The sequence below is a fragment of the Mycteria americana genome, chromosome 1 (assembly GCF_035582795.1).
Source record: "Mycteria americana isolate JAX WOST 10 ecotype Jacksonville Zoo and Gardens chromosome 1, USCA_MyAme_1.0, whole genome shotgun sequence".
Taxonomy (NCBI): Eukaryota; Metazoa; Chordata; class Aves; order Ciconiiformes; family Ciconiidae; genus Mycteria; species Mycteria americana.
Genome location: NC_134365.1, coordinates 13720544 through 13746323, shown reverse-complemented (window position 1 = coordinate 13746323; position 25780 = coordinate 13720544). Strand labels below are relative to the sequence as shown.

The following is a 25780-nucleotide window of genomic DNA, read 5'->3' as shown; positions in this document are numbered from 1 at the left end:
CTATATAATTCAGTAAATTTGAGGGCATATTTTGTTTTTTATCCCATATAGTGTCTTTGCAAGTTTGAACATGAGTTTAAAATTGTCTTGGAGTGTATATTTTTTTTTTTATTGCTTTAGGGATATGAAAAAATATGTGTCTAAATTCTGATTGAGCCTTTCAGAGCATATCTTTTATCAAACCTTATATCTTTGACACAGTGTTGATTTTAAATTATGATTCAAAAATCTTTTATGCCTAAAACCAATCCATATACTTATTACTGGGAAATTTTTCTTGGAATTGGAGACATATGTAATTATTTTCTTATGCTGTAATGTAATTATTACTTTGAATTAAATTTTGGGTGTTGTTTTTTCTTTCTCTTGTTTTCAGCTGCTTCACATGCATGAGATCTTCCTTGATTGTCACTACAATTGGGAACTTGTAATTTGGTGCATTTCACTAACTCTTTTTCTCTTAAGATTTGTTACTCTTGGATCTGAAACCAGTAAAAAGTACAGCAATACCTCAATATTACTTACTGAGCAGGTGAGAATTTGTATAGACCTATATTTTTATATCTAAATAAGTAATTCATCTGGTAGGTCTCAGGCATGCGTTTTAGATGTATTAAAAGTTTGGATCATGGAGTTAATTATGGTGTAGTGAAACAACACTTTACAGCCTGAAGTTCAGTTTCTGTGAGAAGTGTGTGACTTTGTTTAAAAGTTGTATGTAACGTTGAGATGGCCATATCCCAATTTCTCTTTAAGTGAGTGGGCTTAGAGATATCAGTGTATGTCATTTGATATAATTAAAGATCTAACAGAACACAAACATAAAAAATAGCTTTTAAATAGGAAAAAGAAACCTCAACTCTCAAAGTGTTGGATGGGAGAGTAAAAGATTTGAAAACAAATTTACTCTACAAAGTGGGTCACTGTTTCTAGTCCAATAATTTTGACTGCTAGGTTGCATGGATTACATATAGTCTCCTCTAGACTCCTTGGAAACTTTTTCTTTCAGTCATCTGTCAAGCTTGGCTTTGGGTCTATGTACTTTTCTTCTCAGGAATGTTCTAGTTGGCGTTTGTACTGCAAACTTCCCTCTCCGCTCTGCCTGGCCCTGCTGATAGTTTTCCAAGCTAAGCATGTTCAGTCAGTGTTAGGTAAGAAGCGATCTCTTTCTGCTTGGAGAGGTTTCACACTGGTGCCAAACACAGCATTCAGGACAAGGTAAATAGGCAGTTCAAGAAATCTTCACAGGTTTCCTACAGGAAATGCGTTCAAGATGGAGAATAAAATCTGAGTCTCCCAAAGTCAGGATGTGAAGCTTACGACAGATGGTATTAATGACTGCTTACATATTTTGCTCAATGAGAATTCATTCTGTCTCTACTAAGATGATGAGACTAGACACTGAGAAGACAGACTGCCTATTTACCTTGTCCTGAATGCTGTGTTTTGCACCAGTGTGAAACCTGTCAGAGTTCCTGAGTCTGGAGAGCTTTGCATTGTTCTGTTGATCCCCAGAGTATGAATAGCCTAATGTCCCAATGAAATTTATGTCCTCTGTTTCTGGAATGAAAATGGAGGGAAATGTTTGGGATAAGGATTGGGAAAAAATGCAGAGCGCAAGGCGAGAGAGAGATAGACAGAGAATGTCAAGCCTTTGTTTTGCTTTCATAGGTTTCTATACCATGCCCTTCATGAGAGTCAGTGTTTGAACATTTTAAGCCAGCATGGACATTAAAAGAAGCACTCTCTCTATGTCCCCAGAACTTAAAAAAAAAAATATATATATTAGAAAGTGCTATGTCATCAGACACTTAGCTTTGTATTGAATCTAGCTTATCCTGTTAGAAGTCATTTCCCTCAAAAATGCCTGAGAGCTTTAATAAATGAAAACCAAAATAGAATTCACAATTGTTTCTCAGAAAATAAAAAGGATACACATCACCCTGGGTAGAACCCATTTTGGACTGGTTTCACATACTAGCTGGATACCGCAGCTTATTTACAGTGTTCTTGAGGCAGACACATGAAAGTCTGACATTTTGGCCTTTCATGAGAGGTCAAGCCCAAACAATTGACTGACACTCACTTGATGTAAAAAAGCACATCTGAACTGATGTCCTTGAAAATTGCACACTAGTGTTATTAGGTTTACTGAGAAGAGAATGAAGCATTAAAACAAACAAATAAACAACTACAACAAAAAACCCAGAAGGACAAACAAGCCTCAACCTCCAGATTCAATTTAAGTGCTTCATGGATAAGATGAAATTGCAAATTCTACTTTCTGTTAGCAAACTTCCAGCCACTTCTGTGTGCTTTATATTCAACCTATGAATTTCATGATTAGGAGTCATGATGGGAAACTAAAAGATCAACCATTTTGCATCAAGGGATTCTTTGACTGTATGCTGTTTGCCTGTAATTTTTCAAGTCCTTCTGAAAGTGTTTTTAATTGGTCTTGTAAATTAAGTGCCTCAGTGGTTCCTTGTTGAGTAAAATACAACGTATGGTCTGATCAAAGTTGTCGTCTTGCCAGTTTCAAGTCTCAGAATGGGAATGGTAGATGGCTGTGCATATACACATTCCAATTCCCCTCCTGATTCAAAGTTTGTTATTGAATGTTGATTTTTTAAAATAAATTAATGAAATCATAGTAACCGTTAAAAGAGATTTGAACCTTCCTAGGGTTTATTACCTACCATTTTTTTCAGAGTTGCTAAATAGAGCCTTTATTCTTAGTTTATTCCTGTTTTTATAAACACTTGAATTGCTGAAATCAGTAATTTTATATTTAAAGACTGGAATCTCTTTGCCTCTAAAAGTGTAATTTACTTTAAAATGAAATTGATAGTTCAGGAGCTTAATATGCCTTGGAATATATTAGGCATAGTTTTTGGTTTTTAACTTGTATAAGAAAGTTACAGGAACCTTTTTAGGGAGATCTGATAATATTCAGTTACTTTGTTTAGATGTCTGTGGCCCTTATTTCAATAACCACCTTACAACAAGGTAGTTAAACATACCATAGCATCATATAGCATCGCTTCCTTTCTGCAACATCGCTTCTGTAGCTTGGTAAGCATCTCTGTTATCTGAAGGACTACTTCAGCATGTTGCTAAATTGTTCATTTTTTATTTTGTTGAAGGTCGTCATACTACAATAAAAAGTTCATGGCTTTTCAAGATATTTTTCTTTTGATTTGCTTTTGCTATGCAATAAAAAGGAAAAACTAACCTTTGCCTGGTCTAGGATATGAAAGATAGGTCATTTGAGAATGAAAGCTGATGTTTCAAAATTACTAGAAGGCCAAAAGAGAGCTAATTTGTACTCTTAACTAAACTTTCTCAAAAACAATGACCTAAAAAAGTCTGGATCACGGAAGTGTTGAAATGATCAATATACTGTTCTTCTACAGCAGTGAAGAGTTTTATAATTTTTCAAATATTTCAAGGTACCGGAAAGATTGATTTTCTGCACTCAAGGTGCTCTTGAAGTACTCAATTATACTAAAATCTTTTAAAAGAAATTACACTTTAGCAGAATTATGTTTTAGCATTTCGGTCTATTCAATAACTTTTGGGGATGTTAAGCCTTGTAAGGTCTGCATACTAGTATAAAAACCTTCTGGAAATGAATTGACAAACCTCAGGCAACTATTGAAGGAGGAAAAAGAAATTATGCAAACTTTACATATGTGGTGGTTTTTTCTTGTCTAATTTGTAGATTACACTAAACTTTAAAGTTTTTGCTATAATTGTGTTAAATGTATTTTGTTGTATCATAAAACATTGTATTTTCCTATGGTACTGAGCCAGTATTTGTTCTTTCATATTAAAAAGGAAGCAAAAAATTTGCTTGCTTGCAGAAATGTCATTGCTGTTCTATCATATGGCTGCTGAGTAGTCACTTCATTTTATTATTAAATATTTCCAAATGAATTCCTTTAAATTCTGAATAAGTGGTGATACTCGTATTTTATTTAAATCAGATAAACTTGTACTTGAAAATGGAGAAAAAGCCTAATAAGAAGGAGGAACTGACACTAGTGAACAATGTTTTAAAACTTGCTACTAAGTTATTGAAGGTAAGAATTAAAATAGTATTACCATATTATGTAGAACTAAGAAGCAGAATAGATTGCTTAATGAGTCACTTGTATTACTTCCGCAGGCCGTACAGCATGCTTTGGTTTAAATCTGCTCTGTAACTCTTTCACAGCGATGCTACTTATTCATACACTACAGTCTGTTATGTTGCTATCATTGTGGATTACAAATTATTATATACAATAAGTTTTATTCTTTAACAGTATATGAGCAGCGTAAGAGAAGGTACTTCGGGATGGACAGGATGATGAACCCTTGGGAAATAAATGATGCAATTTTGTTGTCTGTTTTGAGTGTTGATATCTGTTTCTAGTAATAAGATGCTGGAGGATTTGTATTCTTCCATAAAAATAATTCCTTTTAAAAACTGTCAGTGGTTAGCGTTTCAAATTATAACTAGATTATACTTGATGTCTTCTTTACTTACTGTCATAGAAGAATCCTTTTGGAAGATAGAGAGAAATTGCTACATAGGTCCATTTAGAAGTTAATGAAAAATACGGATTTCATTTAATGTAATTAAAATATTTAAGTTAGCTGTGCCCTTGAACTATTTGGCAAATTTTTTTTTGCATGGAATTTTGCTGATTAGTAGAAAAGATTTTGCTTATGCAATATTAACCTGTTTGCCAGCTAACTATATTTGGTGGGTAGAAGATATTTCTTCATGGTGAGAGAACATGAATTTTTTATTACTTCCCATTTCTAGAATTCTGCAGAAGAAAAATCATCTTACTTTCACTCATCTGGAACTAGACCATGGACAGGCTTAGGGCTTTTTTTAAACTTGTTGTTGTTGTTGTTATTAACAAAGCAGTGATTGAGGCTCTCAGGAAGACACATCTGATCCTAAATTGCCTCTGCTGAGTTCTTCTGTTCTTTCAAACTTACAGATCTGTCATAATTTGGGAGGCAAGCTGTTTTGTTCTTTCAGTTGTCTGGGAGCTTAATTCTTGCTCCAGAAATCTCTCATTCTCCTTCAGACTAAACATTTCCCTAATCCAAAACTTACTTAAGGGTTACCTGAATGCCAAATAAGAGTGATAAATTTAACACCTGAAAAAACTTTAATTTTAGGTTTGGCTTTTATGAACAAATAAAATCAATTAGATCTAGTATTCCATATGTGTTTTTACATTAAAATTAACAGTATATAACTTATAATTACTGAAGTGGGCTTTCAAAGAGGAAGCCAGTCCTGACACTACAAAAAAAAAAAATTCATAACTTGCCTTCCCACCGCTCTTGGCATGGTGTTTCAGTGCTTAATCAGTTCTGCTGTTGTGTAAACTATTTTTAAATTAAATTTGTCTAGCTTCAGCTTTCAGTATTCGGACCTTGTTATACATTCATGCATATGTTATGGTAAAGTTCTTAAAGAGATGTTGCTGATCTGTTTTTCTTAGGTTCAGAAGTAAGGTAACAACAGGATTTTGATGATTCCCAGAAGGAGAAAACTTCTTCATTTAGTCCAAGATAGGGTGGTCATGTAGAACAGTTCCCCAGGAATGACTGGCAAATGTAAAAGTATTTTCCTCCTCTTCAGATACATTTCCTTCAATCCACACACCCCTCCCACCATGTTGGAGTATAGCACAACTGATACTGATTCCATGTGCAGAGATCCCCATCAGTGGGGGGAATGGTTGGATTATCATACAGTAAATCTGAACCGTATCTTTCAATGCCTCTATACCTTTCCTCTGCAGTCAGGAAAATTCAAGCCTATTAAGAGAAACAGTTGGGTTTTTTTGCATATAGTGGTACTTTAAGACCTTGCTGCCTTGTTCTACCACACATTGAATTCTGGTCATTTACCCTGTTGATTCCTGTGCACCAAGGAACATTTCTTAAAATGAAGCTTAAACTCTCTTTAATCTAGCCAGCTAGTAGCTGAGATGATGGAGTATTTCTTCTAGTCAGCTGAGTAATTCTCCCCTCCAGCACACCTTTAGCAGTGTGTATGGTCCCCTCATCTCAAAAAAAGTACGCAGCACTTTCTGTGAGAGGACTGACGAAGTCAGCAAGGACTCAAAGCTGACAAAGCAACAACTCCAGTTGAGAGTTATGGTACAGCAGTATGGAGAGCCTGGCTAAGTCAGTTATTGACTGTATCTCTTGGTATAAGAATAAGGGACCACAAAGCTTTTAGGACCTGGTTTTGTAACAAACAAAAGGAAGTATTCTCTGTGCATCAGGTAGCAGACTTGTGCAACTGTTGGTCAAAGGACACTGTGGATGCAGAAGGGTTGTCTGGATTCAAGGACAGACTGGACAAGTAGACTAGACAAAGCACAACAGATTCAGGGTATCTCATGAGTTGAAATGCTTAACACCTGAAAAAACTTTAATTTTAGGTTTGGCTTTTATGAACAAATAAAATCAATTAGATCTAGTATTCCATATGTGTTTTTACATTAAAATTAACAGTATATAACTTATAATTACTGAAGTGGGCTTTCAAAGAGGAAGCCAGTCCTGACACTACAAAAAAAAAAATTCATAACTTGCCTTCCCACCGCTCTTGGCATGGTGTTTCAGTGCTTAATCAGTTCTGCTGTTGTGTAAACTATTTTTAAATTAAATTTGTCTAGCTTCAGCTTTCAGTATTCGGACCTTGTTATACATCCCTGTGCTGTGAGAACATAGGTAGGGTGAGAAGTAGCTGCTGTTGGTGGCAGGATGCTGATCAACCCTTGATCTGATTCGCTTCAGTCTTTTTCATGCTTTTCTCAGTATTTTCAAAAAAATGTTCATGTTTTACTTTTTCCAGAAATGTATCAACTGACATGGCATTTCCAACAGGTGACTTGGCTTTTGTGGCACAAATCCCAGACCCAGGCCATCACTTAGTTACTGTGAGAATGTGCCCAAAAGGGAGATGAGATTTCCAAGCCATGTAGTATGAGCTTTAAATGAATTCTTGGTAGTTAATGATCAACACAATTACATGTTTCATGCCCAGTAACTAAATGGAGGGGGTTTTTTTTTATTTGGTTTTGGATGGTTTTGATCCTTAAGCTTTTACTCAAGACTATGTTATGTTGAATATCCTTACTATTTTCTTACTCCCAAAATTGGTAAGATGAATCCAAAATCTAAAAACTTTTTCCTTACTTTCCTTCTTCCTTACAGAAGAATTTCTCTGTTATTCTTCTCAGAATCATGTCTTTTATCTCTTTTGTATTTGCAGCAGAGTTTTATACCACATTACATCTAAATGAAAAGGTTGTTCATTCTTATTTCACCTCTTTTGAAAGAAGTCAGAGCTCTGAAATTCTTCTTCATTAAAAAGGGTTTATAAGGCCTTGTTCAAGGCCCAGGATGTAATGCAAGAGAGGGATAAAGATGAATTTAAAGCTAGAAAATATAAATTACCAAAGCAGTGATAGTTGTTATACTTTATATAATCCAGTCTTATATTTTAAAAGTTTTTTTTCTTCCTTTATTTGACATATTTCTAGGCCAGAAAAGTTTGGGTGACTTTATTCACACACCAATAATTGAAAATTGATGAAATAGCCTCTTTATTCAAGTTTTGCTGCAGATTAATTTTGCCTAATTTTTTGATCCTTCCAATAAAAAAAAATATTGGCAGTTAAATGGTTATTAGTATTTTTTTCCTTTATCTTCCTTTTCTGGCCATGTTCATCAGTAATCTCAAAATTAATGGAAAAGGAGGGGAATTGCATTAGGAAATACATTTTTGTCAGTTTTTCATAGTAGTGAGGTAGCCTTCTGTCACTGTCGAAAATCTTTTCTTATTTTTTTGTGGTTCTGCTGTCTGTCAGCTCTTTTAACACTGAAGGTGATGTCTGGAAAATGATAAGGAATTCTAAAATGATGGCACCTTGGTGCCAGGAAAACTAGCTCTCTGCTTTCCTGGTTCCATGAGCAAATTGGTAGATGCTCTAGATGGGTAGCCTCCAATTCTTTGAAGGGTTATTTAAACACCGTCACTCAACAGTCAGTTAATGTGACGAGTATTTTCTTGCACATTGTTTTTTGTATGCAGAAGAATAGGAGAATGTTTTAGTCCGCTGTGACTTGAAGACTTCCTAAACGATCTGATATTACTTAATGCATGTGCGAACAAAAACGCCTTTGTGTAATTTTTGCTTTTCAATGATGTCATTGTTTTGCATTACTAGGAACTGGACAGTCCCTTTAGGTTATACGGGCTTACAATGAATCCACTGCTTTATAACATCACCCAAGTTGTCATCCTGTCAGCTGTTTCTGGTGTCATCAGTGACTTGCTTGGATTTAATCTAAAGGTAACTACTTGATAAGCATCCTTTTTTTTCACCATGGTGTTCAGAATGTTATGATAGATGGATCATACATTGTAGCCTAATGAATCCTTAACTGTATTAACTAGAAGATTTATTGTTTGAAAATGGTTATGAAATCTAAGTTATATCAGAAGAATAGTGATGTATTTGTCAAAGCAGCCCTATTAACATTTTTTTTGCATTTTTGTGGCTTTCTAACTTCATTTAGGACACGTAATTACTAAGAATTCTTAGTCATAAATACAGAGACATTTGTACACATAAGTACAAGACTTTATTTAACTTTTCTTCATATCCCAGATCTGATTTCTCTCTTGAACTCCTCACTGTTGACTTTGTAGCTCTTTAAGGGACGCAGAAAGATGCAAGCTATCCTTGTCTTGCACTGCAGTAAAGTATTACAGTGGATACATTACCATGACCAGTCTTACACAGTATCATTTCGTCATGGCTGAAGGAGTATCCTGTTAAGTCCTACTCTCTGGGCCCCTCTGAACTACAAACTCTGGAAACTATTTCAACATTGAGGTTATGAGGCACATTAGTTTCCACAAGCTTGTAGCACAAAGCCCTTAACTGGCCTTTGAGTTTGCTTACGTCTACCTACTTTTTCCTGTTAGAAGTAAAAGAATGTAAAATTTATTTTGTGTATCATAGAATATGCAGCAAATGCAATAAGAAAAAAACCATGGTGGTATTGCAGTTTTGGTAAACAGAAAACTGAGATGAGAAATAATGGTGATTTACTGCTCTAACTTTTCCAGCTCTGGAAGATCAAATCTTGACAATATATAAAGAAGATGAGATAACACAGTGTTATAGAAAAGCTCATTGATTGACAAAACTGCCTCAAAGCAGCCACTGAATCTGTATTTCAGATGCTACAACCTCTTCAAGGATGTCATTTGGAAAACTGAAGTGTTTACATCTGACTGTCTTGTGCAATCTTTGTATTTATTTCATCTTCTCACTGTTTTATGTTCATTTTAGTTGACATTTATATTTTATTTTCAAACTTATTTGTTTAGTTTTGGAAAGAGTCAGATTTAGGAAGGGTCAAAAACTGTGTGTCTGAGAACTTGAAATCCTGGAAATTGATTACACTAAATTACTATATCTGTTGTTAAAGCTGAAGCCAATGCTGAACGTTTTTAGTTACAGTTACACTATATGGAAGTCATTTGATTTTTGATAGTGTGGTAAAATTGCTTAGAATATTTCATTTGCACCAATCATTTATGAGGACAACGTAACATCAATAGATGTTTGGTTGCAATAGAAAAGCGAGACATATACAAAAAATAAAGTACTGACAATACAGTATGACAGGTAGCAGAAATGTTTTATATTACTATTAGAAGCAAGTGGGAATTTTTAGTATTTTGAATAATTCCAGGATCTAAACTCATATAGGCTGCAGTTTAAATATCCTGGGATATTAATAAGGTGTTACATAACAACTCAACAAGTGCTCTTTGATAACACTTTTATTAGAGCAATAATTGTAAATGGTTACCTTGCTGTATGATATTTTGATAAAATTAAATATTGTATTTATTAGAAATACTGGGCTGTTCTGCGCAGCTCTGACTGTGCATGCTCAATATGTGCACTTTTTATTGTTACTTTTAATGAGAAACTTTATATATATATACATATAAATGTATATTAATTGGAATATATTATGGTGAACTATGGAGCAGTATATATTATATGTTGAAGTTGAATATTTAAACAAGTGAAAGATTTACTGATGAAAGGAATGCTATGAATGACTGAGCATAAGACAGATAGATGCTCTCCTCTTGTACACTATAGTATATGCCATTCATACCACATTGAAGTTTAAGAACAGTTAAACACAGAAAACAAGTTCCTCTGGTGAGCAGCAGAACTCATGAAGCCTGGTATTCGTCAGATTTGTGTCTTCAAATAACCTCCTTTCCTCCCATTCCTCCCGAGCAGGGGTCATTCCCTAGCACTTTCCTGGCTGGCGTTTCCTAGCCTTGGGTTTCCCACCTCTCCCTCTGCCTTCTATCCCTGCCTCCCACGTGGACCGGTCATAGTGACTCCTGGTTCTTCAGTGTGACAAAAAGAGATGTTCACCCGTGTAGAATTAAGTTACTTGGAACAACTTCCCATCTACAAATTATTTGGGGAGGATTAATATCACCAGGCACAAGTATTCTTAAATTTTATGTTTCTAAAATAGTGGCTTCATCTTGAAAAATGACAAGTAATTAGGTGACAAGAGTCTGGACATTGCACTGTTTGCTAATCTTCAGAATCTTGAAAGATTTGAAGTAATGTATCTTAAACTTATGTGGTATAAAAATATTTTTATATATAAAGCAACACAAACAAGCATTTTGTATTTTATTTGCCTCTGTACTAATGTTTAATAATGACCAAAGTGCATTCTGGTTTTTGAAAGAATGTATTACTGGAGCTTTAAGAACATACTATATTTAGTTTCTCATGTGAAAACTTCAGCTGCATCTGATCTGTTTCTTCTTTCTCTGTTGTTTGATGTTGGGATTGTTTTTAAACATTAAGTACATTTTATACACAGTTTTTTCCAAATTATGGTACAGACCTACACAGAACTTAATTTTGCACAAAATATATTTTAAGAAAAAAAAGCACAGCAGGAGTTCTATGGGTGATAAAAGATAAGGCTATTGCTTTTTACAGCCTGTCACTATTACAAAACCATTCTTTAGAATGGAATTATTTTTAGAAATGGTGAATATATGGCTTTCATTACCTTTAAAAAAAAAAAGGGAGGGAGGGAAAACATTGCGGTTTCAGTTGAAGGTGAAATTAGTTTAACCATGTATACCTCAGCAACTAGCACTGTGCTGGATTGTTGCACTAACAAATGGCGGCTTGGGGAGAGTAAAAGATTTGTGAAATGAAATTTAAAGACCTTTATTTGCTACCATTAGGTATATTCATTATGTTAAAAATGGGAGAAGTTTATTCTCCATCCCTCAGTATGGAAAATCCAGTATGAGAATAGAGGCAAGTAGAAATATGGCAGATCTTGCGTGTTAACTGTTATTTTTTGCCACATGTTTTGTAACTGAAAGTGTGATCAGGCTTGGAATAAAGCTTTCTATGGTTGATGGTAAAAAAGAAAAAAAAATGCGGTGGGCTATATCTTTTAGTAATATCCAGCATATTTCTGAGTCTGCCTGTTTTGACTTAAATCCATATATTCTATTTAAATTAAAGCACATTTAGGAGAGAAATCCTGCACGTGGAATGCAAATGATGGGTGTCAAAATTGCACTTTATTGCAAGAACATGAACTTTCAGACACTTTTAGTTATGCAAAGTAGTTTAATTTTATCAAGACTACTGGACATGCAGCTTCCAAATAACTGTTTCTATTTCAAAAATATTGAAACAGAATTGAGTCCTATTTCAGCAGGATTTAAGGGATTCATTTCAATCACCATTTTTACTGTTTTGTTATGTCACAGTTTCGTTTTACACTTCTATGTAAAAATCAAAGTACAAGCAAACTAAGGTACTTATTGAAATCAAAGTGAAATGTTTCAATAACATGTTATGGAATATTTGGACAGAATTAATGTGTGATAACTTATGTATTTTATCTATTTATTTACTCATTAGTGAAATATTTTGTAACAGAAAACTGTTCTATTAACAGCTCTCAAACACCCATTTTTAATAGCTTAATTTTGGCTTTTCCAAAGCTTAGTCTTTGGACTTTAAACATGTTCTGCTAGTGGTATCCCCATGACCACTGATTACTGGGCAGTAGGTTATACTCCCCACTTGTGTTCATTTGCTCGCTTTCTAAACTTACTCCAAATGTAAGATAATTAGAAATTAAAATGTCTTTAAAGGTCATGGAAGACACTACATACATCGAGAAATTAATGTCTTCTGAGAGCCGTTCTTTTTAACATCCATCTCTAGGTGACACCTTAGTGTGCTGGAATTCTCAGATATTGCCAGAAAATGTTACACATAGTGCAAGTTTCCTTAGTCCAGACCCCATCTATGTCTAAGTACCTTCCAAAATAGTTATGGAGCTGAAGATGATAGGATCTGACTGGTGTATTGTTGCTTACTGGCTTGTTTCAGATCGTGTCCCAGTTTTATCAATCCTGACCTACTCAAAACTGTCCCATCCAACAGAAAATCCTACACGGAATCTAAGCAGCTGTCAGTGTTCAGGCACGAATTCAGCTTATGCTGAATATATCCTCTGTCTTACACCGGTTGTTATGATTGGGAAATCCTGGTACCTCCTAAGGAGAGAGTTGTATTTCTACAGCTTATAGCATGGAGCTAAATTTACAGGTATCCTCCTGAGTGCCACATGTGGAATCTGAAGGGATATGAGACTTTTCAGGAAACCACAGAAGTGAGTTTTAAGAGGTTTTATCTGTGTGCTGTTTGCTTAATATATGATTGCAAACCTATTTGTAAACCTGCTGTCTCTGGTAGGCTCCAGTGAGCCACCCAGTGTGTAGATTATACGCAAAAAGAAAAAAATAATTTTACAAACCTTTTCTTGCAAAGTTACAATGTTACCTCAGCCTGGTATATGCCGGAATAGAACAGCGTAAGTTTAAGTACAGACAAAATGCAGAAAGATACTTCAATAGTTTGATTAGTCTGTCATGTTATCTTCTATGAATGGGGCCTTTAAAACCCTTTGGTAGATATCAAATGTAGTAACTTCCAAAAGCTTCTCTGGATTGCGAGCACATTTCATTCCAGGTAATACTTAAGAATATTACTGGTTCAAATTTCAAAGATCCATCTTTGGCATCCAGCAGTATACAGCAGAGAGACTTATTTCTCTGTTTCCTACAGACGGTGATAGCGGGCTGCTGCTGCTGCCTTTACTGTGTACTTCAAACCCAAAGGCATCCAACTTGTCTGTTGGAGGGAAAAGGAGGAAAAAGGCTGCTGGTGCTGCTGGTATACACACTGCTGCCTCCTTAGGTAGACTTTTGTTACCAGCTTCGCAGTAGTGAATTTGCTGCAATGTAAGAGAGAACTTTGGAGAAGGAATGCATGATTCTTTTTTCTTAGTCCGTAGAGCAATCTCGTTTTTATTGCATGACTGCACAAAATATACCTGTATTGGTACAGGAGATGGGGAAGCAAACCTTTTAGTCATAAATAGCAACTGACAAACTGTATGGGGAAAGCAGTCGTCTTTTCTTCCAATGTCGTTACTTGCAAGGTAGCAGAGGAAATCATCTTGAGAAGGTGCCCATGTTGTTTGGTTTGTTTTAATAAAAAAACCCCACAAACAAAACAAAAAACCCACAACAGTCTTCACTTGTATCGTGGCTTTCCTCTCAAATGCTGCCTTCTTACCTTGTCAGTCTTAGGAAAACTAATCAGTCCTTGCTGGGCTGTTAGGATCCTGCTTTGCTGACACTTTCTTTTCCTGAAAATCACCATCATCTTGTCGTTGGTGATGGATGGATCCTGGAGATGTCCTTTGAAGTTCCTGTACGAGGTGTGTTCAGCCAGGGGGTGATTTTGGCAATTCTGCTGGGCCTTGGGAGTCAAAAAGCCTTGGTCTGGCCTGGGAGTCAAAAAGAGTGCTGCAAAACATCTGGAAGATATCTGTACTGCCAATATTCACAACTTGGTGATAGAGGTGTTTGTGGCAATACCTGTCAGCTCTGCTCATTTTGTCTGCTCATGTTGCCTATTGCCTTGCTCATTGAGCAGATAGACCCCACTGGTGACAGCAACCAAACAATTCTCCTGGGAAGGGGGAAACGTCCAAGGCTGCCATGGGCAGTTTGTGATAAGGATAACTCGGGAAAGGAAAGGAGTGTGGTTCCTCTGATATCTGGACCTGCTGCACCCTGACCCAATTCTGGTGACAATTCCACTGTCAGAGTTGGATATCTGCATTACTAAATATAAACCGTGAGCCCAGCATTGCCTGGGGCTTGGAGGAGAGAGATTTCCTTCTTACTGCCTCAAGCAGTCAGTCACTGCTAACCTTGAATCTGGCATGTGGTGTGTGTTCTCTAGACATACAGACAGCCTTGAGAAGGGGCTTCTTGTGAAGCCTTCTCTGTTAGAGACTGCAAGATCTACCCCATAGTGTGCTTCTAGTTCCCTTGATTAGCATTGAGACAGAACTTGCAGTGGACGGCAGTGGACAGTTTAGCAATAACAGAAAACTACAGAAATCACCGAGGAGGCTGCAGCTGTGAGTCTGGTCCCTTGTCACTTGGTCTTGCTATGGAGGCAAGGTGGCCGTCTTGCAGGCTGAAGACTGTTGTCGACCTGTGGCTGTAGATACTGTGGCTTACCCAAGTCGTCTTGGGGAGGCCAACTCATGTGGAGAGATCGGTTCTAAATGTAGAAGATCCCTATGTCCTGCAGCCAGTCTCAAAGCTGGTCAGCTACTGCCACGGGGTGTTTGTCCTCTTCGGACATTTTGAGCCTCATGAGTGCTGTACCCCATAGACTTTAATAGGTATGGGCAGCTACAGTAGTCTTGAGGATGCTGTGGACTATTGCTTAATATTGGATGTTTGGTATAGGAGATGTTCCACGTGAAGGAAAACCTGTCAACCATCCTCTGGCTCTATCGGTAGTTGGATCTGCTTCTCCAGCCCGAGGCCAGCCCCTTGCAGAGAGCTCCGCGTGGGGCCAGTGGTGGACACACTGCTACGACCGCAGCAGCCTGGATGCTTTGCCAGCTGTTCTGCGCTTCAGCTGATATTATGTCAGGCTTAAGGCAGATAGGGCTTTCTGGCAACAAGGTGTCAGAAGGTCTTGCTGTAGTGCTGTCATACCAAAGATGCAGTGGAGTTTTATCTAAGCAGGTATGTAAGACCATGGATTTTAATTGTCATTTTAATTAAATGTAAATTTAATTAAATTTGCTTTTAATTTCAGTGTAAAAGCTCAGGCCAGAATCTAAGTCCCATCTTGGTTTCACCAGGGAAAGTTTGCAGTGTGGCAATAGGAATAAATCGGAAAGGGCGAAGAAGACCATTTGGCTGATGCTGGCTGCATTAACCGTCAGGTTGCCAGTATAAGCTTGTCATTTGAGAGCTTCCCACTGTTGCCTTTGGTACACGTCCTTATGGAATGTCTTAATTATGCAAGTGTAAAATATCCCTATAGAATTAGTTTAGATTAAATTTTGCAGAGTCAATATGTAGCCTCAACGTATTAAAAATAACTCTCCCAAAGTGTTGTTATGAAATAATATAGAATTAATTTTAAAAATTTATATTTTTACCATTTCCTTCCCTATTCTTTTCCATTCTTTAATCCTTTTACACTTGAGCTGACACTTGCTGTCGTTAAACAAAATTTCAGAAATCTGAAATTGCTGCAGATTGGGTTTCATGATAAAAAGTCAAATCTCTGGGCTGTAAGCAATGCCATGCCTCCTGCTATCAGTAACGGGATGCTCTGGAGGAAGAAATGAAGAGAGATTTTCTTTTCCTTTCTAGCTCTTGAGAGATGAAGCTACAACCTTCAGTATGGACACAAGCACCTGTGATAAAATAAACAGCACTGATTGCTGGTCAGATTCAATTTTTCCAGTACAAGTTTGTATAAGTTTATTATCTGGCGTAAGAAATAAGGTCATGCCACAGAAAGATTTGTCCTTTTAACGTTCTTTTTTTCCTATGTTTGATTAATAAATTCAAGCAAAAGAAAGCACATGCAGTTTAGGGACAAGTTTCCAAAATTATTTCATTTGTTACTATTTTCATTTATTACTTCAGTCTTTATGTTTAAAAATGACAGTACTTTATGTTTAGGCACACTTGCATTCTTAAACACCTGCCCACTTGACTTTTCACTTCTAGCTCTTACTTACAAACAGCTCCTGCCCCTTGAGCATGATCTTATTGGTAATGAGATTTATGAGGGCTTAGGTGGCTGCCTCCTGACAATATCACGATCCAAGCCCGTGCCTCTGGACACATGGTTGTAAATTAAATGAAATCTTTTGCTTTTGCTCTATCTCATGCACGTCAATGGATGGGAAGTGAATTACCTGGCTAATTGAAAAATGCAGTTAAACAAACGGAACCTAAGTGGTAGATGGCACCAAAACAGTGAGTTTTGGTGAAACAGTTGTTTTACTTTGGTGTATCAAGGAGCGCTCTAATATTTCATTAAACCATCTCTACAATAGTGCTGCTTGGGATCAAAGACAACTAAACCATCCTAGGGATAAGGGGTTGATCCTGATGAAAGGTCACTCTCCAACAGCTCTGCACGCCCCGCTCACCATACCTATGGCTGTGGTCACACACTTTGCATAGGGTTCATTGACCTGACCTTCCGATGTCTGAAAGTTAGATGCTGAATTGACCCAAGGCTTCCTTTGCAGTCACTAGAAACACACATTTACCTTCAGGGGCGGATTCGTTCAGTTGATCTTTGACACTAATTTTAGTGATCCTCTGGGGTATTTCTCTCTTGAGTGTAAAAGGAAAATAGTGTGGATAATTTAGAATCAGATGTGAAAATTTTAGCCACCTAAATTAGGGCAGATTAATCCTACTTTGCTGTTTTGTTCTGCAGTGAAGCCTTCAGAGTTCACAGCTGTGTAATTAGTTCAGCTGCCACTGGAAAGGAAGACTTTTTTTTTTCCTTTTCTTTTTCTATTTTATTGGTTTGCTCTTAGAAAAAAAGATTTCCAAATGCAAATTCCATAATCCTGCACCAGCGCTCAGAAAGTCTCCCCCTGAGCTGTGGTACTCCAGCCGGTGAACCCCCCACCTCTGCACAGCTCACTGCTCCGCAGCCTGGAGCCAGCACAGCGCAGGCATAGCAACAGCACCGAAAATAGTCACAGCCAGCACCAGAATAAAGGCAAGTGTACCTGAAGAGATCAGTTTCTTTATTACTAAAACAAGTAACTTGAAGGCCAGATAAGATCGGCTCTAAACTTGACCTGCTCATGGGCAAACGCTGCTCCTGTTGTTTGCAGGGAGTTGTAGGGGTAATGCTGCTTTCATTCTTCGCCTGGTATGTTGAAAATCCCTTATGGCAACGCTGCTGCCAGATGTGATGCCATTGAGCTCTAAAACCCGTCCAGAAACACAGAGCCCTCCCTGCTTGGCAAAGGTCCTCGGTGCAGAGCAGACGCTGCAATGTGCGTCCGCCCAGCAGCTGGAATCGAGGGTACCCTGTGCTCAAAAGGAGTGGAGGTGACAGAGGCAAGGCTTTCCATATATCTCCTGCCTTATCTTCGGGCTGTAGTTTTGCAGCTGAGTCAAAGATACTCCTAGTAGGTCTTCACTGGCTGCCCAAACGATGTTTGCAGGGCAGATAAAAATAGTACCAAAAAATCGCCAGCTTGCAGAGGGGGAACCACTGACATTTTACCCCTGTCCTTCAGCAAGGCGTCCTAGTTCCAGTCTTTTGTAAACCCATGCTATGATGTTAGACTGCTTCTAAGTGTATTTGGTTAAGTTATTTATTCATCTGGCCTATGTGGAGAGCAGAAATAACTCTACGATGGCAACCAGAGGCTGATGCTGGAGCCCTGTTCCCGTAACAGGCTGTGGCTCCCGACACTTGTGCTGTTACTGTGCAGGCAAACAGAGCAGGAAGAGCGAAGCACAATATTTAACCTGCATTTCTCACCTCTCCGTTGTTCATCACCGTTTAAAGTAATAACTCTTGATAGCAGATAACCAGCACTGAATATAATGAGGCGAACCTATACCCAGTCTTAAGAACGTGAATGTTACCATGGGACAAGGTACTGACATGGTCAGTCCTTCGACTTCTGTGCTGTCGAGGGGTCTTGTTTGCAGCCCTTGCTAGTTTGTGCTAGGACTTGTTCTTACCACTTGTGAAGCTGGCTTAAGCAATTCCTTCCTCTCCTGAGTGCAGCTGCACGTTTTTGCTGCCATGCAGTTTGCTACTCCAACCCAGTCGTGGGGTTTTTTTAACACAGTTTATTTCAGTGGTATTTATACCATGAGCGTTGGTAGTGATCCAGCTGCACAAGCAATGCACTGCGGTAAGGGGGTAGAAACTTGAAGCTGGCTTTTTGGCTGCAGAAAGCGTATTGTGTAGCTACACACAATAGTGATCACTGGCATCAACCTTGGAATAAATAGGAGCCATTGAAGCTATTGAAATGGGATTAATTCCCATTGTGTATACAGTGGAATTAATACAGTGAATGCAAATAATGTAGACGGCCAACAATTTTGGCCTTGAGGTGGCATAACGCTGCAGTTAGAGACCGCCATTATTTCCTATTCTTCTTTCCCACGCAAATGGGCACATTGTGCATTTCAATTGCACCACAAATCCTGGCTTTCTAGATAAAAATAAAAAATTAGAAATTCAAAGTACGCAAAAGAATAATTGTGAAATAATTGTTATGACTTGGAGGAAGCAACAGATGTTTCACTTGTTGCTGGAACTCTCTGAAGGAGAACTAATTTTCCAAGCATATCGAGTACATGCTAATGAGAAACATTTTTCTCTATGCAGCAGCATAATGGTATTCGTCAAAATGTTCTTTGTGTTAGCTTAATAATGCACAGCCAAAGGGACTAGTGTAGCAGGTTTTGCCACTACCTTTATATTTTGTTTCTTTCAAGTTCTCTTAACTGGGCTGTAACCTTTCTCAAAATAAAAGGCAAAATAGATTATTAATGTTTGAAAATAAAGTTAAAAAACCCCAAGACCTGGTTTAAAAAAAACAAAATTAAAAATCTAGTTTTACTGAAGATAAAGTTGGTGCCTTGTTGAAGTTACTACTGATAATGCAGATTTAACACCAGGTGGGGAATATACTGAGAACCACAATGCTGATTGTGAACCAGGTCTGATCTTTTGAACCAGCTCCTTCTAACAACAGCTGTGACTTCTACTCATCACGATACCAGCCCGGCTCTACAAAACTAATAGCTGTCATTGCAGTACAAGAAAATGATGTAGATTATATAGCTTGGGGATAGTGGTTGTGGTATCGAACATTGAAAAATTTCTACTGACCTTAGATGCAGACAGACTGGAGAGGATCCAAAGGAGGGCCACGAAGATGATCAAACCACTATCCAAACCTGCCCCGTGAGGAAAGACTGAAGGAGTTAGGTGTCTTCTCCCTGGAGAAGAGAAGGCTCAGGAGGACCTCATCGCAGTATTCCAGTACTTAAAGGGCAGCTACAAAGAGGATGGAGGCTCTCTCTTCACAAGGAGCCACATGGAGAAGACAAGGGGCAATGGGTACAAATTGCCTATTTCGGCCACAGAAGATTTCCTTGCATACACAGATCTATGTTCTAAAAACGCACAGACTTTCCTCATATCAGAATACAAAGTAAACCGAGGGATAAAAACCAACAAAGATCAACAAGCAAGACTACAGGACTGTTAATTCCCTGCGATGCTCCTTATCAAATGCAATTATTATTTGAGAAAACATTTCCAGAGCCTTTGGGATATAGTTGTGAGTGTAAGCCCAGACAGCATGCTGCTCTGACCAGGGCTGCCGCTGGCTGTGCGCAGGGCGTTGTGAGGTTGTGCAGACTCTACAGAATTATCACCTGGGAGCACCATTTCTTCTTATTCTTTAGGATTGTCCAGTGCTGTACTAATGCATTTTGTTTAATACCAGCAGCAGGATTATCTGGTTAACATGCCTGTGATACTACTATTTTCAGTTGACATGGCAGAGGGAAAAATCTCAATATTACAATCAGGTTGGAGTGTTTACAGAAAATTTGCACTTGTACATTGAAGTCCTGCCTTTATGGCTTGAGATGTCAGTTAGATTTAAGCAGCAGTAAATTACCGAATGTTTGACTACAGGCAAACACTGTTAGTGTTCCAAAACTTTAGTGGCTATGATTTTGCAAATAGTTTTAACCAGCATCAATATAATCACATTCAAAAGACCAGAGATACCCTGTGTGTGTGTCCACACCCTGATTTAAACCAGGATGCCATGAGGTTTGACAACCGTTCAGGTGAATGGTGTATCAGACAAACATAGCAGTGGTAAGTATACAAAGTTGCACAGGCTATTTACATGCTCCACTCAATAATATGAGAATTTTTTCAATATATTTAGAAATTTTGAGATTCCACACCCTCCTGTGAATTAGCCATCATCAGCAGACAGTTTCTTTTAAGATTTACAGGAGATGTTGGTTTTATGATGGAGCAATGTCTTGTTCATGTGTGAATGAACTTGGGACAAAAGAGAGAGGAATCGTGACGTGGTTGGGAGGAGCAGACAAATGGGTCACTGAGACATGGGGAAGGAGAGCAGTGTGTGCTGGGTGAACAAGGGGAGAAGAAAGGCTTAGGACAAGACCAAGAATTACCAGCTAGGATCTTGAGGAGAACACGTTTTCCCTACAAAAATCAGCCTTGCTTCATTAGTTCAAGGCCGAGTATGTGGAAAGTTGATGTTGTTTAGAATAATGATAGAACCTGGGAGTAATGTTGTACAAAAGTACAGGTTTGCCCATACTGCATGTAACCTCTGCATGGTGTAGGGAGGCAGAGGGGTAGGAGAGGAAAGATGTCAAGCTGAATGGAGCACAGGTAGTTTCCTTCGAGTCCTGGTGCCCAGGATTTCTTCCCATGTTTCACAGGGGGTGGGAGGAGAGGGGGACATCTGTCCCTGGGTCTTTTCTCCATGCAAGTTTGAGGTGGCTGTGGTGCACTCCTGGACCTGGATGGTGGGCAACCATAGAATATCTCAAGTTGGAAGGCACCAATAAGGACCATTAAGTCCAACTTCCTGCTCCTCGCAAGACAACCTAAAAATGAACCATATGACTAAGGGTGTCATCCAGATGCTCCTTGAACTCTGACAGGCTTGGTGCCATGACCACTTCCCTGGGGAGCCTGTTCTCTCAGTGAAGAACCTTTTCCTAATGTCCAATCTGAACTTCCCCTGACACAGCTTCATTCCATTTCCTCATGTCCTATCGCTGGTCACTGAGAGAGGAGATCAGCACCTCCCGCTCCGCTGCCCCCCTTGAGGAAGGTGTAGACTGCGATGAGGTCACCCCTCAGCCTTCTCTTCTCCAAGCTGAACAAGCCAGGTGACCTCAGCTCCTCCTCGTAAGTCTTGCCCTTGAGGCCTTTCACCATCCTGGTTGCCCTCCTCTGGACACACTCCAATAGTTTGATGTCTTTCTTATATTCAGGCACCCAAAACTGCACACAGTACTCGAAGTGGAGTCACACCAGTGCAGTGCAGAGGGGGACAATCACCTCCCTCGACTGGCTGGCTGTGCTGTGCTTGATGCACCCCAGGACATGGTTGGCCTTTTTGGCTTCCAGGGCACACTGTTGACTCATATTCAATTTGCCATCAACCCAAACCCCCAGATCTCTTTCTGTGGTCCACGGCTCTGGGAGTCAGGGAGAGCTCACATGGGCTACGAGCCTGGAGAAGATACCATGTAGAGAGCTGGTATTTGTTTTAAAAACAACCCTGGAATGCTCCACTGTCTTGTTAGTGTATCAGAGAGACACGGGTGGCATTTCTTGCTTTTTTCTATTTGCAGCGTTAGCAGTAGTACATCTCTGGGTACTCATGCCATGTACTGAAACATATGGCAAATTACTTGCCCATATGGGTTCGAAGAGCGATGTGTTTCGGCAGATTAAGCCCCAGAACAATCAGAAGACAAGCTTTGCATTCCAAGCTGGAGAGCATGGCAATCATCTCACATTGTCTAGACTTTACTCTCTGTCATTTTTACATATTTTGCAGCGATTACATTCATTTCCTCTGGCTTCCTTTCTGCCAAGATCCATCTGCAACTTAGAATCGGTTAAGATAGCTTTTCATATTCATGGTATTAGTCACTGTGAGCATATTTAGAGCAAGCACTTCTGATGCTCCCATCCATTTTCGTTATAGTAAATTAAACCCATTCTGGGAGGGTGATGGAAACTCGGGTTTTTTTGATTTATCTATGCAGATACCATAAATGAAAAAAATCATGAAGCCAATGTTTTAAAATAATGATTAATCTCATTTTTCTTAGAAGATGTATTATCAGACAGATATGATAGAGAAAAGTCATTACTTTGGCTGTAAAAACGTATTAATTCAAGGACTGTGTCACAACAAAAAATGAAGACAAACTTATTACAGAGTAATTTTCACTAGAAACTAGTGAAAGTGCAGTTCTTGACTAGCTGGAATTAGGGGTTAATATTCCCCTTTTCAGTTTGCTGATGTTGATGGGATTTTAAATTACTTTTGACAAGTTTGAATAACATTGCATATATTAGCAAGCTGTCCGTCAGCAGGCGAAGGAGAATGCTTAGATAACGGTGAAACCTCCTAGCACGAGGAAGGGCTGGAAGGTGGACTTTAATCAAAACCTCCAGATTCCTTGTGCTTCCTCAGCTGAAGGGAATATTCTCTTACCTGAAAGTACTGATTGAGTTATACTTTCCTTTCGCCTTGGGCTGAAGCTAAAAAGCTTGCGCTCAATCACTGCTTTCCAAAGTAAGGAGCAAGGAAAATTTGCCTTTAAGATTTTGCTGCCTTAGGGTTTGGGCACCAATTTATCAAGCAGACAAAATTTTTGGTATAGGCAGGAGCTTGGTGGTTATTTGTGTTCCAGGGAGCAGTGAGCCACCGTACAGGTGCTATGGAGCTCGCAGCTCAACTGGTGCACACCTCTCCCCAAATTCTTCACCTGTATAGCCCTTTCCTTGAGCTGGAAATCTGGGAATCGATCTGGTTTTGCTCATGCAGTTGATATGTATGTTGCTGTCTGAGCAGGTAGTTTGCTTTCTTCTTTCAGCTGTCATGAAATTCCAGTCTGGCACGAGACTTGGGAAGCTGCTGTGGTTTGAGGGGTGCTTTGGGTCACTGGAGCAAGGTGCCAGCCTGAGCACTCGATGCAGTCCCCCCGTTTCTGCCGGGCTTTGCACTGCTCTTCTCTGCATCCCTGGTGCTGCCCCAAAGCGTTACGCGCTGCCACCCATGCGCCTGCTCTGCCCCATGTGCACAAATGTGGTATGTGTCCACGTATAGCTTTTTCCTCCTTAATTGTAAAGTTATTACTTTCTGCCATTTTACCAAAATAAGTGCGTATGCATATTGCAAACTTGTACTTGTCCCCCAGCCTGACTCTCTGGCAGAACTGCAGAACAACTGCCCATTTACAGCCACGTAAGGAGACCAGACCCTTAAAGCGTTGCCTGGTAGGTGATTAAGCGATGAATAGTAGACGAGATTTTATCTCCAGTCACTGCCACGATTTGCACAGCAGGGCTGTTCTTCATCCTGCACTGCAGTGCCGTGGCTCTACCCCAGCTCAGCCCAGTGCCCCCCCAGCTCCGGGCCCAGCTCAGCCCAGTGCCCCCCAGCTCAGCCCAGTGCCCCCCAGCCCAGCTGGGGTGCTGAGCTGCTCTGCTCCATCCTGCCTGCAGATGGGGACTGAAAACTGTATTTTGAAGGCACAGCTATGCGAGGGCTGCAGCTCGCTTCCAGAAGGCAATTACTCATCCCCTGCAAGCCAGGCTCTGCCTCCTCCTGGGATCCGCATTTCTTGAAGAGGGGAGCGCAGTGTTTAAAGAGCAGGAGTCCTTCCCCTTGAGCTGACTTCCCGGGTCCTCTGCTGAAAAACAGAAGGAACCTGAAGGACCAGCAATAGATATAATTTATGAGTGCAGACCGCTGTAAGAAATTGGCTCAAACGTGTAACTGCATACAAATATACACACGCACACACATATGCACATTTAGTATGCTCTGTTTTATATATCAAATGGAAAATGCTAGATAAACAAAACCATGGCCAAAGTGTCTTTCACGTTACCTATGCTGGGACATGAAGCAGCAGGGGAAGGCAGCTTGGCAAGCCTGCTTTTGATTCTCTGTGATGGGTTATTTGGACTGCAGATGATCCAGCTTGCATGTTACGCTGATAATCAGGGATGGCTGCTGCGCATCACGCTTCTTAGCTGAGGTATAGTGCTGTGTGACTGTGGTTATGCACGTTCCCAGGCCAGCTCAGCTTTGGAGGTGACGTGGCCATGCCCGACCAAGCCACCTCGCTGGCTCTGCCTGGAGCTGTCCGGGTTTCACCACGGCAGGCCAGCGCGTGCTGCAGCACTCGGCACCCCTGCAGCGAGTGTTGCGCTTCGGATGGAGCACATCAGGTATTTGCATTCCAGAATGTGCTGAAATCTTCCGTGATTTGTAAGAATTACTCATCATTTTGGAGAAAGCCAAAGCAGGGGACTCAGCACCAGGTCTCTGACTTTTATGTTCCTTGTAAAAGGCTTGAAGTGCTCAAGTAGCCTGGTACTCAGCTGGGGGTGCTTCTCCCTGCACTGTAATAAACCGGGCATAATAGCTGATTTCTCTTCCAGGTGTTGTATGAAATTCTGTCCACCCTGAAATCAGAGGTTTATGTTTGATTTCAGTGGAGCCAAGCTTTCATTTTTATTTCATAGGGAGTTTGCTCTAATTTATATGATTAAGAGTTTTATAAAACTTATTATTCTTGTAAGGATGCATTTTTTTGCCCTTTAGAAGCTTCCTAAGTGTGGAGGGACAGGCATACCCACACATTATGTCTCTAAGATGAGGGCGTTTTTGTGACTGTAAGCAGTAATATCGATAAACAGGGAGAAAACCATGACAGCCTTATGCTGCCTTGCACCCCACTAGGAAGAGCCTAGAGAGCAAATACATGCATGAAGACATGCTCATAAAAACACGAACACCTCACATTTAGCAGCCCAGTACAACTTCCGTGTGGGGAGGGAGGTGTGTGAAGCAGGTTAACGCCACTCTGAATTTTCTTCTCTGTCTTGAATTGGTCCTTGTGTCTTCCTCCTCCTCCCAGATTTTCAGATTGAAGGCTTATAAACACTGCTTGTTTATACTTGCAGATCTTTGGTATACAAGTAATTTTAAAAAAAAAATCAAACGCATACAAGTCTTTTTTGTGTTCGTCTTAAAGACCACAGAATGAGCGGTGCTGGACCTTTGCCTCAGCTTCCACAAAGGGCTGCTGCAGGACGGTGGCATTCGGATGCTGGTGCTGCAGCTGCCCTCAGGGTCCTTAGCAGGACAGAAACCCCACGTTTATCATTGGTTCTCTGAGGTTTGTGTGTCTTGGCTTTGCTATACACCCTATGTGCTTGCCTTGCAGGATGCAGATCTCCGAACTCTGGTGGTGTCAGCCGCTCTCCCCCCCGGGGAGCGGCGTTACAGAGGAGCCCTGCTGGGACACAGGCTGCCACAACTCACCCCACACGGTTCTGCTCTTGAACGTCAACCTTGTGACTCGCCCCAAAGTCTCTTCCTTCCCTTCCTATCTCCTGGTGTCTCTGATGAGGTATCACCTGCATCACCCATGCTGGGC

At 39.7% G+C, this 25780-nt stretch overlaps 1 protein-coding gene across 6 annotated transcripts in view; it reads left to right on the top strand.

Annotated features, from left to right (window-relative positions):
* Positions 1-11676, top strand: part of PHTF2 (putative homeodomain transcription factor 2) — a 74787-nt gene extending 63111 nt beyond the window's left edge. For 2 of the 6 annotated variants that reach the window (XM_075491209.1, XM_075491219.1), the window contains exons 14-17: positions 377-532; positions 3990-4085; positions 8259-8384; positions 9167-11676. In XM_075491209.1, the coding sequence (XP_075347324.1) occupies positions 377-532; positions 3990-4085; positions 8259-8384; positions 9167-9187 (399 nt within the window). In that variant the 3' untranslated portion in view covers positions 9188-11676. Of the gene's footprint in view, positions 1-376; positions 533-3989; positions 4086-8258; positions 8397-9166 lie in introns of those variants that run through there. The other 4 variants (XM_075491191.1, XM_075491183.1, XM_075491173.1 and 1 more) reach the window with 3 other exon arrangements.
* Positions 11677-25780: the final 14104 nt, after the last annotated feature.